The sequence below is a fragment of the Chlamydotis macqueenii genome, chromosome 6, assembly GCF_036417535.1.
Source record: "Chlamydotis macqueenii isolate bChlMac1 chromosome 6, bChlMac1.mat, whole genome shotgun sequence".
Classification (NCBI taxonomy): Eukaryota; Metazoa; Chordata; class Aves; order Otidiformes; family Otididae; genus Chlamydotis; species Chlamydotis macqueenii.
Window position 1 is genome coordinate 19,502,942 of NC_141561.1, and position 14,347 is coordinate 19,517,288.

General features: G+C 38.3%; 1 protein-coding gene across 2 annotated transcripts in view; it reads right to left on the reverse strand.

Moving 5' to 3' along the window:
- The window catches only part of FIGN (fidgetin, microtubule severing factor), a 102,106-nt gene extending 88,381 nt beyond the window's left edge, over positions 1-13,725 (reverse strand). Inside the window, exon 1 of one of the 2 annotated variants that reach the window (XM_086751161.1) lies at positions 13,531-13,725. In XM_086751161.1, the coding sequence (XP_086607287.1) occupies positions 13,531-13,725 (195 nt within the window). Of the gene's footprint in view, positions 1-12,589; positions 12,686-13,530 lie in introns of those variants that run through there. The other variant, XM_086751163.1, reaches the window with a different exon arrangement.
- Between the last annotated feature and the right edge of the window lie 622 nt (positions 13,726-14,347).

The window sequence follows — 14,347 nt, forward strand, 5'->3', positions numbered from 1 at the left end:
AATACAGAGGAAGCTACCAGAACCAGATCTCTAAGCAGTGCTTACTCTTTTTATTGTTTGAGCATATTTTATGTATTCCAAGACACTATAAGTGTTAATACTGCAAAGCAAACCTCTAAAGGATTCCTGTCAAGTACAAATACATGCATAAACATAAGATATAATTGAAAAAGTCTTTGCTTAATAAGCTCATGGGTGCTTTGGCACGGTGCATAAAATGTAGATTTGAAATTTTAAGATGGTATACCAATTCCCATACTTGGGCTTTGAAATCAAGATTAAAAAAAATAAAATCTATTCAGCATCAGTTCAGATTCAGGTTACTCTTACTCTAACATGGAGCCACACCCTACAAATAATAATGATAGATTTTCTTACCACCCACCTGTATAGTCATGAAGTGTGGATCTTTTTAAAGGCAAAAACATCACAGGGTAAAACCAGGGTCAAATTTTGCATTGCCAGTAGTTAAAAAGCTCTGCTATACCTAGTCAATAGTACACTAGTTGAAACACAGCCTACAGATCACTTAATAGTTCAGCCCAACAAGCATATCGCCAAGTGGAATTTGGTGCACAAATGCAAATGGACAAATTATTTTTCTTAAACCATACATGATTTTTATCCTTATTATCTTCCTACTGAAAGCAAGTCAGTCTTATTGCAGGTAAGTAGGAAACAAACTTGCTTGCCTGAAATCCAGCATTGGACTACCCATGACACTTTAGAAACCATACACTAGTAAATTATATTACATCATAAAAGAAATCCCTCCTGAAAGTCATTATTCTATAAGAAAGATAGATATACAAGGTTTCACTTCTTTCAGTGCCTTTTTACCACATAATGAATATTAATAGCTATCTAATCACAGTCTTCTGCTTAAAATATTTACAAAATACCCTAATCTGATACTGCTTGCTATATGCAGTAAAAGGAAACATCACAAGGAAAATAGTTATTTTCACCTCTAAAAGGATAGTTAAGTGATAAATTAACATCATTAATGAAAACCTCATTATTGCAACTACACAATACTATCATGCCTATTCATACTTAATTTTCTTTTAGAGATTACATTATACAACACAGCATATAATCGGTTCTGATTGGGGGTAGGAGAGAACCAGTCGTTAAGTATGACTGAAATGACCAGTTTTCCAGTAGAGTTGTCTTCTAATTAAATCTAAGTGTGGAGCACAGCCATTGAGATATGCTATAATGATTTGCTTGGAAGTATTTTTCCCTTTTGTTTTTTCCCCTCTGCTTATCAGAATACCTTACACCTTTCAAAACTGGAGCAGGAAAAAAAAAAAAAAAAAAAAAAAAAGAGAAACTGAACCACTTCTGCCAGATGCCATGCCAAGGCATGTATTACTCACCATCCTTCTGCCCACATTTGGGAACCCAGCTCATCTATTTCTTAGCTCTTCTCACTAACAGGTACTAACTGAGAAGCTCAGAACTGCACCTCAGTTGCTGTTTCAAAAAGACAAGCTTCTTAATGACAAACTATACTGACATTTTATTAGCAGCAAAAGAAATACAGTTGTAGTACTCAACGCTGCATCGAGCTACGGTGATTCTCACACATACTGGTAGCTGTTGGGGATTACACCCGAACCCAGAACAACTTCCAGCTGAGCATCCAACAATGCCAGTAGTGTACCCACAAGCAGATATCCAGAGAGCCTGGCACCCCAGGAGCATATTAAGCGGGCACAAGTTTATCCTCAGTTTATGGTTAGTATTTTCTATAAGATCAGACTTAGAGAAAAAATAACTTATTATATCAGAGTCTCTTATCTTTACAATGAAAGACTGCAGGTCACCTGGTAGAGGACACAACAGATATTAAAGTGATTATAGCCCTGATTCCAGTCAGAAGATAGAATTACATATGTGTTGGTAGAGATGTCAATGAGACCACGCAGAATGGCACTTTTCTGTGTTTTAGAAGCGCAGTATTTCCACATTTACTATATTTCAAATACAAAAGAGTTTCACAGTGGCAGGGTACGACCAAGAGGCTGGGAACGGGGCAGGGGGGCTCGGGGATGCGGGTAGGCAGAGAGAGGGCGGCGCAGAACAGCTTTGAAAAGCCAGAAAGGAGAGCTTCTATTTCTCTGCAATGGGTTTATATCGGCCAGGCTTAAATAATGGTATTGCAAATTGAGGCCCAGGGGAATTTGGAGCGTACAAGCAAGCTTTTGTTTACCAAACCCCAAAAGGTATGTGGGAGATTTGGGGGTTTGTTTCCATTTAAATGGCATACATATTTCTAAACCATAAGTTAAACTATTTTGCTCTGTTCATTGCACAGCCTTGCTGATCCAGAACCTGTTAAGAAAAATATTTTTCTAGCCAATACAATGACAACTCTTTAAAGTAGCAATTATCTGTTACTGTACTTAGCACTTTCATTTATTTCCCTTCAGAACTTCTGAACAAGGAAGAAAGCAAAAAATCTAATGTACTAAACCTCACGGGGGCGGGGGGGGCGGGGGGGGGGGAGACCAGGGCAGGGGGGACGCAACAGAGAGAAAGAAGAGCACGGCTAGAAGTCATTTGAAGGGATGCAAGCTTTCCAGTGTAAATACAGAAGCTAATTAGTATGTTGTAATTTTGAAAAATATTCTGTCATCAGAAAGCATAATATAAATCTGTACTAAAAAAAAAAATAATCTTCTGAAGTCTTTAAAGTAGGTGGACAAAAATGTAGGCACATACAAACATATGCCTCTACTCCCCCCTCCCCACACATACATGGATACAAAATTGGGTTAGTACCCTGTAAATAGGCTTAGCTCCTGTAAATATATCTCGGGATTTTAGGTGTGCTTTTTTACACTGTAAGATTTCTATACAAAGCCAGTTTAATCTAACTCCCTCTGATTATTATTAGAAACTCATTATTTGAGGACATCTATCTTTACAGCAACTATGCACCATTAAGGAGCACAATGCCCATAATTGTTTAAAAAAGCCATGGGGGGAGAGGGGGAAGGGAGAAGAGGATCAGGAGGAGGGAGAAGGTAACTAAGGGAGATTTTGCAATTAGAACAGCATCATCTACTCTGCATTTTGCTCCTTGCAACATTCACAGTAACAGTTTAAAGTTTCCTCTATCCAAAATCACAAATAAGTAATTTGTTATACCTTTACATCACACAAATATTTCTGTCCTAATGAATGCAAAATGTGTTCTTACAACCACCAGAAAAAAATCAAAAGCCCTATTTACTCTATCATACAGCATTAATACCTCAAGAGGGAGATTGTAGCATTTAAGAAGTACAAATAAAGCTAATGCCTACTATTTTCTGGGGAAATTCCTTGTAACAGCCATCACTTGGCTTCTAAGATTCATTGCACACCTGCATATCCAAAGTCAATACAAATTGCAGGGACTCAGTGCCTCTGATAACTGAGCACCCAAAAGTGGAAACCTGGATTGCACTTGCTGAGATGCAATACTATTTGTGATGTTATCGCAGCCACTCAGAGCCTTCAGGCTCGAACTGCAGCTGTTGTAGCAGCTCTGAAACAGAAAGGAACAGTAACTTTAGCTAAAAACGACTTGCCTGGCATGAATGAAAGCAATGATTTTTACTATCTCTAAACAGCTGACATCTGGGGGCGGGGGGGAAGAAGTGTGTTTGCTAATTACTCAGTAACAAAACATCTTTCCTTAATCAGTGGTAAAAATGATTACTCCAAGTGAATATTGGTGTCAGTTTGTCTGTTATTCTGTACCATATGGATAATCTACTCAGTGATGGAACTCAACTCTTTGAACATTTCTAACTAGGGAAAACTTTTAAAATGTCATTCATTAAAGCAATGGCTATTCACAGTCTCTATAAGCACATGATGAGATATATTTTACTTACATTAGCTTAAAAAAAAAAGCTTAAGACAAAGGCTTCTCAAACTTATTTAACTACGTGTGTTGACAAAGATGTTCTCTGCAGATTAAGGCATGCCTTTGATATGACTGTCGCATTGACAAATGCTAGGGGCCAAATAATGAGAAGTGCTTCATACCCCTCATTACATAGGATTTACTGACTTCCAGCTTCAGGTCTCTACCAACACTAATATTCATCTGAATAATAGATTAAATTAGAACTACCATGGTATCAGCTAAATTAATGTTACTCCTGAAGTTTTTAAACTGAAAGAGGAAAAATACACCAGAGTTAAAGCATAAAGAACAGGATAGGAGTATGAAATGAAATGAATGAAAGTCAAAGAATAAAATAAAAATCAATGATCAAAAAAGTTAATTGCTGCGTGAGCAGTTTCCAAAATATATTTATTTCAGCTTTTATCAAAGGCAAAGAGTAAGAAACAAAGAATTATCAGAAATTCTATAAAGACATAAAAAAAATACTATCTTTAAAATAGAGTATCTGCCTATTTATATGTTCAATATAGCAACATCATAGATATGTAGTTAATATAAAACTGCAGATCTAACACTAGCAACACAAAACCACGTAATTTTGTAAATTAAGTGTACGTTCAGCTGAAGAGTTAGCAAATCTACAGTCTCCTTCCATATTAAAAATAACTGAATCTTACTAGTTTAAACCTAGCAATTTTCTGACTGAATGGGGATATCCAGTTCACAAATTACCACAAAAGGCTTTAAGCCTATATTATTTTCATAAAAAACAATACAGAGTATTTTAAATTTGAATTTTTCTATTTTAATCTCATAGATTATAGTTAAGTTTAAAGATCTTCATCAAACTCCATATATTTTAAATAAAACAATTTTATAGACTGCAAGAAAGGAATAATAAAAATATATTGTCCAAACTGAGCTTGCATACAGCAACATTGCACTATTCTTTTAGAGCTGCAAGAGGAAATAGAATTGTATTCGTATACCAAAAGTGTATTTCTACAATACCATATACAGTGATGTGGTCCACAAATGCCAACAACAAGGGACTGAAAATAGGATCAATTCTTTTCCTTCTCAGAAACAATCTTGTAAGCATCTGAGTTCCCAAAGACATAAAAGAATAGTTACTTTTCTGAGATCTTTTGATATCGCTCTTCATGGTGGAGCTACCCACAAGTGATGGGAAAGATCTCTTTTGAAAGTAAATGGTGCACCTTCAAGTGTGTTCAGATACATCTTTGCTGTTCCTTTCTATGTTTCTCAAGTTTTACTTGAAAAGGATACTTGATTTTTTTAAATTTGGTTTAGATATCACAATGGGATACCTTATATCAGTCAGTGCTTCCAAACCTTATTCTTCCAGCATAGAATCTAGCTGTTTCTTTCTCTGTGTCAACACAGGAGGCTGAAGTAATCAGATAGGTCTAAAGAAGACAGAGGACGTTAACCTGCACTTTCTCAGAATCTGTGATGAGTAAGTTCATGCTTTCAACATGACCGCACTGAGCCGTAAGGTATATAAATAGCTACTTTTCATCTAAAAGCACAGCTACGACAGAAGTTTGTATAGCAGGGCTATCACTTCATAATATTTTAAATGTCAATATTGATACTATTGTCAGGGATTAATAATTTCTGCATATAACTTTATCATTCCTATCCAGTCTCTGCTGTTACTGAGTAATATAAAGCAATTGTTGGCTCTTCCCTTCATCACGTCTCCAGAAGACGCATACATACGGTAACATCTGTTGTACTGTCTAGGAATATCTGTGCAGCAGTACAGTTCTACTCGTTTTATTAAGTGATAATTCTAGCTCACTGTATAAATGCTTTTTTACTAATGACTTGCTTGTATGCTAGAATGGAGGAGACAGAACAGGAAAAACCTCTCAGAGGAAAATAGGGATGTTATTTCCAACATATTAAAAGCCAAACAGCAGTTTTTCTAAATCAGGCAAAACCTTCCTTGAATGAGAGCGTGAAGATACATTCCTGCCACAAACCCCTCTTAACCCACCAGGTCCACTCCCTTCTCCCGTCTCTCAATATTCATTTTTCAACTCCATTCAGATTAGCAGGAGTTACACAAACATGCATTAATGTGTCTCCTTAGTATTTTATCATACTGAAGACAAGAAACAAAAAGTTTAATTATGACCCATACCAGAGAATCATTCATTCAGACCCTGCTTAATTAGATGTGAGACAGCTATCTCAGATCATGAAGTTTGACCACTGTATGCTTTTACTGCTAGAGTATTGATGCAAATAAGATACAGATTACTGAAACCAATTTATCATTACCAGTCTAGTACCAGCTTGACACATGCACACATTCAAATGTATAACACAAAATAAATCGTGGCATACATCTTCATGCATTGAGCAATTCATATACAGAAAATGAACCATATGCTTTAAAAAAGAGTACATGACACATTAAAAGTAGAATACAAAAGGGTTAAAAACAGATAACAAAGTCTGAGCAATACATGATTTCAAGGAATCTGGAGCAAAAATGGACTTGCATCACCAAAGTTTGCCATTGCATAAAAATAATCTCAGCATTTTTGTCCACTTCACTTTCAGAACATTTGAAATTTAACCAACAATACACTAGCAGTAGCTGCACTATACTTTAAAAGAATTGAGAAATTAGTTTCTCAGTAACAGTTAAATAATATGACTGATAATTGCTATTTCAGTGTTTCATTGCAATCAGACTACACACTTAATAGACTATTACAAAAAAAAAAAAAACAAACGAATCTCAGCCAGTGACATGACAGTCATCTGTAGCTGCATTATTTTTAATTATAGCTGAGACAGGTTAAACTTTTTCCCATATGCAGAAAAAACAGTTTAAAGAACAAAGTTTTATTCCATTATTTAAATATAATAACACATAGCTGTTCTTTCTATTGTACAAATACAATAGCCATTGTAGGAAGGAGTGTTGCTTATATGATTAACAGATAGTTCGGTATTATGATACGTTTGACAGGTACCATTACTAGCACTATAGGAACAGACATACAATATTGTTATTACCATACTGTGTGTGCCGATACCTCATAGCACTATAACTCAGCAAAAGGGAAGCACAGACTCTGCGTTTTCATCACTGCAGAGGTCTCTGTATGCTCTTAATCAGTCGTGCTTTCTGCAGATAATACTTTCTAGTATTCTTCCCATTCGCAAACTGAGCTGTCAAAGCCCAATCTTCCCCCCCCCCCCCCACCTTCTCAAGACTCTGCTAACCAAGATTGACCAACTATCTCTCTTTCCATTTTACCCTCATGTGTCACACAGTGAGACCAACATCAACAGGTATTTAGAAGCAATAGTAGTGAAGTCTACTTGTATTTAGCAGGTTGCTGCAAATACAAATTATTTTCTAAGAAACATAATACATATACACACACATTCTCTTTAACATGCTGATCGGGGGGTGGCAGGTACAATTATTAAAGGACTGAAAGGCTTAGATTTCCTTTGACCTCCATTACAGTCTAGGACTCTTTGCTCCTTGAAGGATAAGATTGTATTTGTCGAACCTATGGTAACATATTGCAAGAGGAGTTTCTCTGTTCTTCTGTATTAGCTATCATCCTTTAAAGGAATACAGTTTCACTAAGGGAGATATATGTGTTGGTTTGAGATTCACAGATTTTTCTTTCTTCTTTTTTTTTTTTTTAGAAAAAATAAAAATTGAATGATCTTAAGGAATTTTCTTTATGCTCGCATTTCTCACACACTCTATAAAAATATCATTGACATAGGGTGAAAAGGTCGCATGCCTCACAGAAATGGAGCCAAGTACTCCCGTAAGGTTTTTCACCTGGAAAATATCCCTATAACGAATTCTATGTATTGAAAATTTCTTATTATTATTTTAGCAACAAAAAAAACCTTCAGGCCTTTTCCCAGCCTAGAATTCCCTGAAGTGATCTTTCCCATAAGGAAGATAAGTTTTCACTTAGAGGATACCATCTCTAGCAGCAAGAGTTTAATACTCTGCAACAATATCAGGGATATGCAATCCTGAATTTACAGCTCTTCAAATTACTTTTATAGCTATACTGTTCATTTTGGATCAGGTGCTTATCTAAAATTCCATATATTTTGGTAGTCATAATATCTGATTTAAAACAGCTTCCAATAAGCCAAAGAACAGTACTCAAAAAAAAAAAGAAAAAGCCACCAAAAAAAAAAAACAAAAAGCCACAGTGGGCCAGATTCTGGGAGCTGTAAATTACTGTAGCTCTTTAAAGCAATACTATTTTACACCAGCTGAGGATTGGGCCCAATATGCACAATTCTACTTCAAAGTTGATTTTTTTTTCCCCACCTGCGTAGTGCTTTGCTTCTCATTTGCTTTTTTACTAACACATGAGAATTTCCAGTTAGTTTATCCCAAATAATTCTTTTTACAGTTGTTTTTATGCCTTTTCTATCAAAGACTCGGGAGAAGAAAAAAGTGCTGACTGATCAATTAATCAAGCTTTATTGACATACAATATTCCTCAATACTTCAGAAACATCTGCAGAAAAATTTCCTCCAATCATAAGATCAATGAATCAATGTAAAACCCCAGTAATTAAATTTATCAACTCAGTATCAATACATCTAGCACTTTATGAAAGTATTATGTGAAGTTTGTTCTCTTAAGGGATATATTGATTGAGGGCAAAGAGCCAAATATTTCTATTATTAGATCTGGGAAAGCTAGATCAAAACTCAGTCTGTTATAAACAGCATACAAATGTTTCACACACACAGATCTCATGCTGATTCTGTACCATTAAACCCACTCCTAACAAGCAGATAAGCCTATTAATTGATGATTAAGACTCAGGAAGATCAGTCATATTCAATGTTTCTTGTATGCATTCATTGAACAAACGTATTGACAGGAACCGTGCAGAATAATTTTCCTCTAGGAATTATACTTTTAAAAAGGAGAAGAGTATCTAAACAAAAGCAGATTTCAGACCTTGTTCATGGAGCATCAAGTAGCCTTAATTAATTAATTAAATTTTGAAACTAAAGCTTTGCACTCTGAAAGATTATCACACCTCTTTACACAGCATATAGTAGTTATTAATTGAAAGGTGAACAATAAAGCCTAAAGATGACATCTCTGATAAGATCCATATTAAAAAAACAAAACAAGGAAACAAAAACACCATCCAAGTGTTATACAGCTTAATTTTTAAAGGGCTAGTATATAAATTGCTCTGGAATATATTTTTAGTTACTATCCCATACTACATATGCGTAAACAAGTAGGGCACAAAAGTTCATGAAGTGCCACTTTGCCAATTATAAGAAAAAGAGTAGTAGGCTTTTCATATCATGAAAAAAAAAAATAATTTTTTTCTCTGCTTAAACAAAAAAAAAGTCTTAAAGAACAGCTTTTAATGTAAGACCATCATTTTTTCCCATGAACTGTATGATGAAGATATCAATAACAACACAATCTTCATATTTCTAAAATACTGCTAGAATAAGAGAAGTAAACATGCCTGTGCTTTCACAGATGTTGCAATAAGTAAAAAAAAAAAAAATTGATCAAGTACTGAAGGTATTTTATTATGAACGGGGGGAAATAACAACAAAAACCCGAAACCCACCAGACTCATGTAGGAGTCACATCCTGTTACAAACATCAAACAACAACGAGCCTTTATTACCCATGCTATGATTCCTTCATTTCAAACATGATTAATTAGCAAGTATAACACTCACCAAAACTCCCACCACGCTGTTGTTTGCTGCCTATTTGCAAATGGGTCTCTATCAAGTATTCATAAGCACTATTAGTCTCATTTATGACACTGGAGAAAAGAAGTCAAAGCATACTGCTTTAAGGAAGATTTCGCTCATACGTTAGCCAAAAAGAAAATAAAAGAAAACAAAAATGAACAACAAACAGAACACCAAAACCCTCTTTTGTTAAAGAGATTCCTTGATAATCCAAAAACAAACTTCATGCAAAATGAAAAACTTTTCAAAAAAGTTGCTAAACAATTCAAATGGTTGCAAATAAGTAGAAATAAAAGATTTGTTTAGACTTTGTTTTGGTTGAAATATACTGCTTCTGTTGAGAATGAGAGTGTGGTTCATATGACAAAAATGGAAACAAAAAGAGGATGAGAAGGGGAAGACACACTTAACAGGAGTCTTAACATGTTTTAAGCTGTGCAAACACATCTTCAAATGTACCTTACTTGCAATAAACATTACTTTGGCAGTCAAAGCAACTTTGCTTCATGGGGAAGAGAGGTGGAAACTGAGATTACAAATACAGAAGAGAAACAAGGCTAAAATGAGAGGGAAAAAAAACCCCTGAAATTGCCTTCTCAAGCTGAAGTCTATAAATACCACCACAAAAACAACAGAAAAAAAAGGTTCAATTTGGAAGCAACAGATGTATTCCTAAGCAAGAAAATAGCCCCAGTGAAATAATGCACAGATACACAGAGTGGATCTTTAGAAGTATGAAAAGACATCCTTGCATAGCAAAGCTAAAGTTTCAACATGAAAATAAAAATTAGGCAGAAGATTTGATACCTCCTTGATTTACCAGCTCTGTATCACAGATACTTGATGATTTTGTCATGCCCAAAGCGGAGTCATTTTTAAGTGCAAATCGGTCCTACTCTCTCCAGCTTTTTCAATTTTATAAATTTGGGATCAAAAACATCAAAGCAGCTTCCACTTCGGACCTAACTTTTAGAGGATCAATGTGACAAGTCACTGCTTGATAGATGTTTCTCTTGATAAACGACTTGTTCAAAAGAGACATTGTAGCTTTCATTTCCTGGCCACAACACACTTTTAATTTGCAACAGCAGAGCTGCTCGAGTGTGACTAGTTCCCACTTTCCAGCCTTTCAGGATTGTGGCACTGTCAGGCCACATAGACGGGCAAAACAAAAACTCAGAAAGAGGTGCATCTGCAACAAGAATTGTAGCAAAACTTTTCCTCAAACAGGAACCCGATCACATTTCATTTCTCCTAACAGTGGGCTTTTAAACCCCCCTCCCAACTACCTCCAATCCCTAATATTTTAGGGAATGAGGGGAAGAGAGGAGAAATCATATCCGAAAATATATACTTAAGTGCCACAGAATATATATATAGCTGCCTAATAGTATCATGTTTATTATACATATATATATATTCCTGCTACTATAATTATTATTATTATCTGGGAATCGCATTTTACAGTCCCAACCATCCACACCATCCAATTTCAGCTCTCAGCATACTGTCCGATTCTCGATTTAAAATTTATAAATTTAATATCCTCCTCATCACAAGCAGCAGTCCAATCTGCTCTGAATATATATTACAGCTTTAACATCACAGAGGGAAATCTCCCATCTGGCAATCACATTCGCTCCAACAGCTCTAGGAAAAAAAAAAAAATGTTCCGCTCTCCTTCTTAAAACATTTCTCAGGGCAAATTATGTGCATCTAAAATAAACAGTCGCCTTATTGATCACTTCAAAGTCAACAAGTTCTAAATGCAAAATGCAATCAGATCGCTCCCATCATACAGCACCCAGGATATGTTTAGCGATATAGTCACCTACAGCACCAAAACAGGAGTGTACATTGTGCAACTGCACTCTCAATTTTTTTCTTGCATTCAGATATGTTATTACGAGAGATCATCAGCCACACACGCCAGACCTCCCCCTTATCCCAAACACACACACACGCGCGCGCGCTTGCTGTCTCTCCTAGGGTCTCTCCTCCATCCTTATTTGTTGCTACGACACGTAATTAAAAGTGAACGTACCCCCTTTTTGGTTGCACAAAACAGACTAATAGTTGCTTCTGTTGTTAGTTACTTAGCCTTAATTGCATACCTAGAGGTGCATCTACTGCACCACAAGGAGATCTATTGAAATTCCCCATGCTCCATTTTATCTGACTTTTTTGGAGGAGGGGGTGGCGTGGGGGGCTGGAGAGTGACCATTAAAATGAATCCAATTTCAGCACCTGATTATTTCGTTCTGTTACACATTGAGGACAGAGCAGTGGGAAACAGACACTTGTAAACTGAGCATAAAATACCACTTATTAAACAGTATTAAACATTCAACCACAACAGTAATTGTGTTTGTTTACATGCAAAACATTCCTCCACCCTACATCAGTTAAAACCTCTAGCAGATGATTACACTGAAAGTAAGAGAGGGAAAAGCAGCTGGAGTTCAAATAAATACTCAAAAAATATTAGTTTGCAAAAGAAAAAGATACGTTGTAGGCACGCATGTACGAGTACGTAGACATATAAGGTATATATTCATTGATACGCATTTTACCCTTCTCCAGTCGCTGAGTTTCACTAATTTACATACCACTGGAGTTCAGTGGCATATATAGTGCACCAGTAGTAACATGCAACTTTAGGTTTTACAACTGAGATCAATACAATAGACAAAACTAATGCTACAATAGAAGCAGAAATGATAAACAAATGATAGCAAGAGAAAAAAAATGCTTGTACACACACAAGTGAAAACACACTATTAAACATTAGATATTTACTACAAAATATTTGCATGCAGAGTCCTCGGTGCGTTATCATGCTATTTAAATTTGTCTTTGCTATTTAGATGCAAAGGAAGTAGATCCCAAAACGGACATACCATAAACACTGGTGCTACTGATCATTTCTTGCTGGCAGCACAAAAAGCTGAATTGGATTTTTCACAAGCAGGAATTCCAAAGGTTGCTTTTCATTAAAGCCACTTTTCCTCTCAGCTATCAAATGTCACTGCCTTGAAACGTGGGCCCTTTCGTCAGGTATTCATTTAACCTACATGCATATAATTAAGTGGGAAAGCAACATCAACAAAAAGGGGATCTCAGATCACAAGAGAAGAAAGAAAGGGGGGGGAAAAAAAAAAGCACATGACCAGGAATGCAAGTCCATGTCAATTTCACTCACTCCCATTGAAACTAACAAGAGCTCCGGGGAGGACAGTAATAGGATCAGTGGATTGTATATACCATTAAATTATACATCTTTCTCTCCCTTCCGCGCCAACAATACGCCCACCACGCTGTACCCCTCCAAGATGATGTGCTTACATTTTACTGCAACAGCTCCTCTGACATATTCGTGCCCCCCCCACCAGCCAAGACACAGCAATTTAAGCCTAACTTTTGTTTTGCGAGATTCTTATTTGCACTTATTTGCTCAGAAGTTAGTTGCCTCAAAGTCCAGCCCCGCGTTACCTGCAGTTTATTATTTTCAATGCAACTTAAAAATAAATCTAATTAGGAGGAGGAGGAGGAGGTGGGGAGGGAGCTTGCAATCGCGAACTCTTAATCTGCCTACTATTGTTGGCAATGATCAAGGAGGAAAAACCATGCACTGCGATTGTATATCTGTACTTTCCAGACTACGATTAGGAAAGCAGAGCGAAGTGTTTAGGATCGGAAAACGACCGCGAATTAGGCAAAATATTTAGGGCACGAGCGGGCGATTAAAAAAAAAATACGCGGCTGTCTTGGAGAGCTTTAAGATTAAATAAAATTTAAAATGATGATAGGAAGACTAAGGAGGGGGAAAAAATCCTCTTACCTGGAGATTTGGTACAAGAACCCGATAGGTTAGAGTAGCATCGATCCGATGTGTTTGCTGATGAATGGGGGCTCGGGTTAAGTGAAGGTGCCTATGATTTGAAATCATTCCAAGTTTTTGAAGGGAAGACTGACTGCAGCCTCTGCCATGTTGGAATTTCAAACCCAAAACAGCTGCTTTGCAAGGAGCCAGCATGCCAGCAGCTGGACGCCTGCGCAGAGCGCCGCCGAGCCAAATTCAAATCACTTTCACGCGAAGAGCCAAAGATCAGTTTTCAAAGGGGGAGCGGCGCGGGGGGCGGGGGCGCTCCGCGGCCCTGCGCGCCGGGGCCGCCGCTTCCCGCAGGGGACAGCGGGGCGCCCGCGCCGTGGTCCCGTTCCCCGGAGCGGCGGGACGGGAGCACCGGGCTGCCTCCGCGGCGGGGCTCCCCTCCGGGCGCGGCCGCGCTCCGCGCTCCGCTCCGCGGCGCGGGGCCGGGGGAGGGACGGGGCCTAGCGGCGGCCCGCGGCCGCGGGGCAGGCGGGCGGGGAGCCGGCGGCGGAGGTCCCTCGGCCGCGACCACCCCCGCTCCGCCGCGGCCGCCCCACACCTCCCCCGCCTGGGGCCGTGGAGGAGGAGGAGGGGGGCGTCCCGACTGAGCCGGCGGCGGCCTGCGCGGCTGCAGTCGCCGGCCGGCTTCTGCGCCGCGTCCCCGGGCGGCCGGTGTCGGGGCTCGCTGGCCGCCGCCGCCTCCCGCCTGAAGAAAATGGCCGGGGTGGAAGTGCCTCCCGCGCCGGCGGGCTCGTCCCGGCCCGGGCGGCGGCCAGGGCCCGCTCGG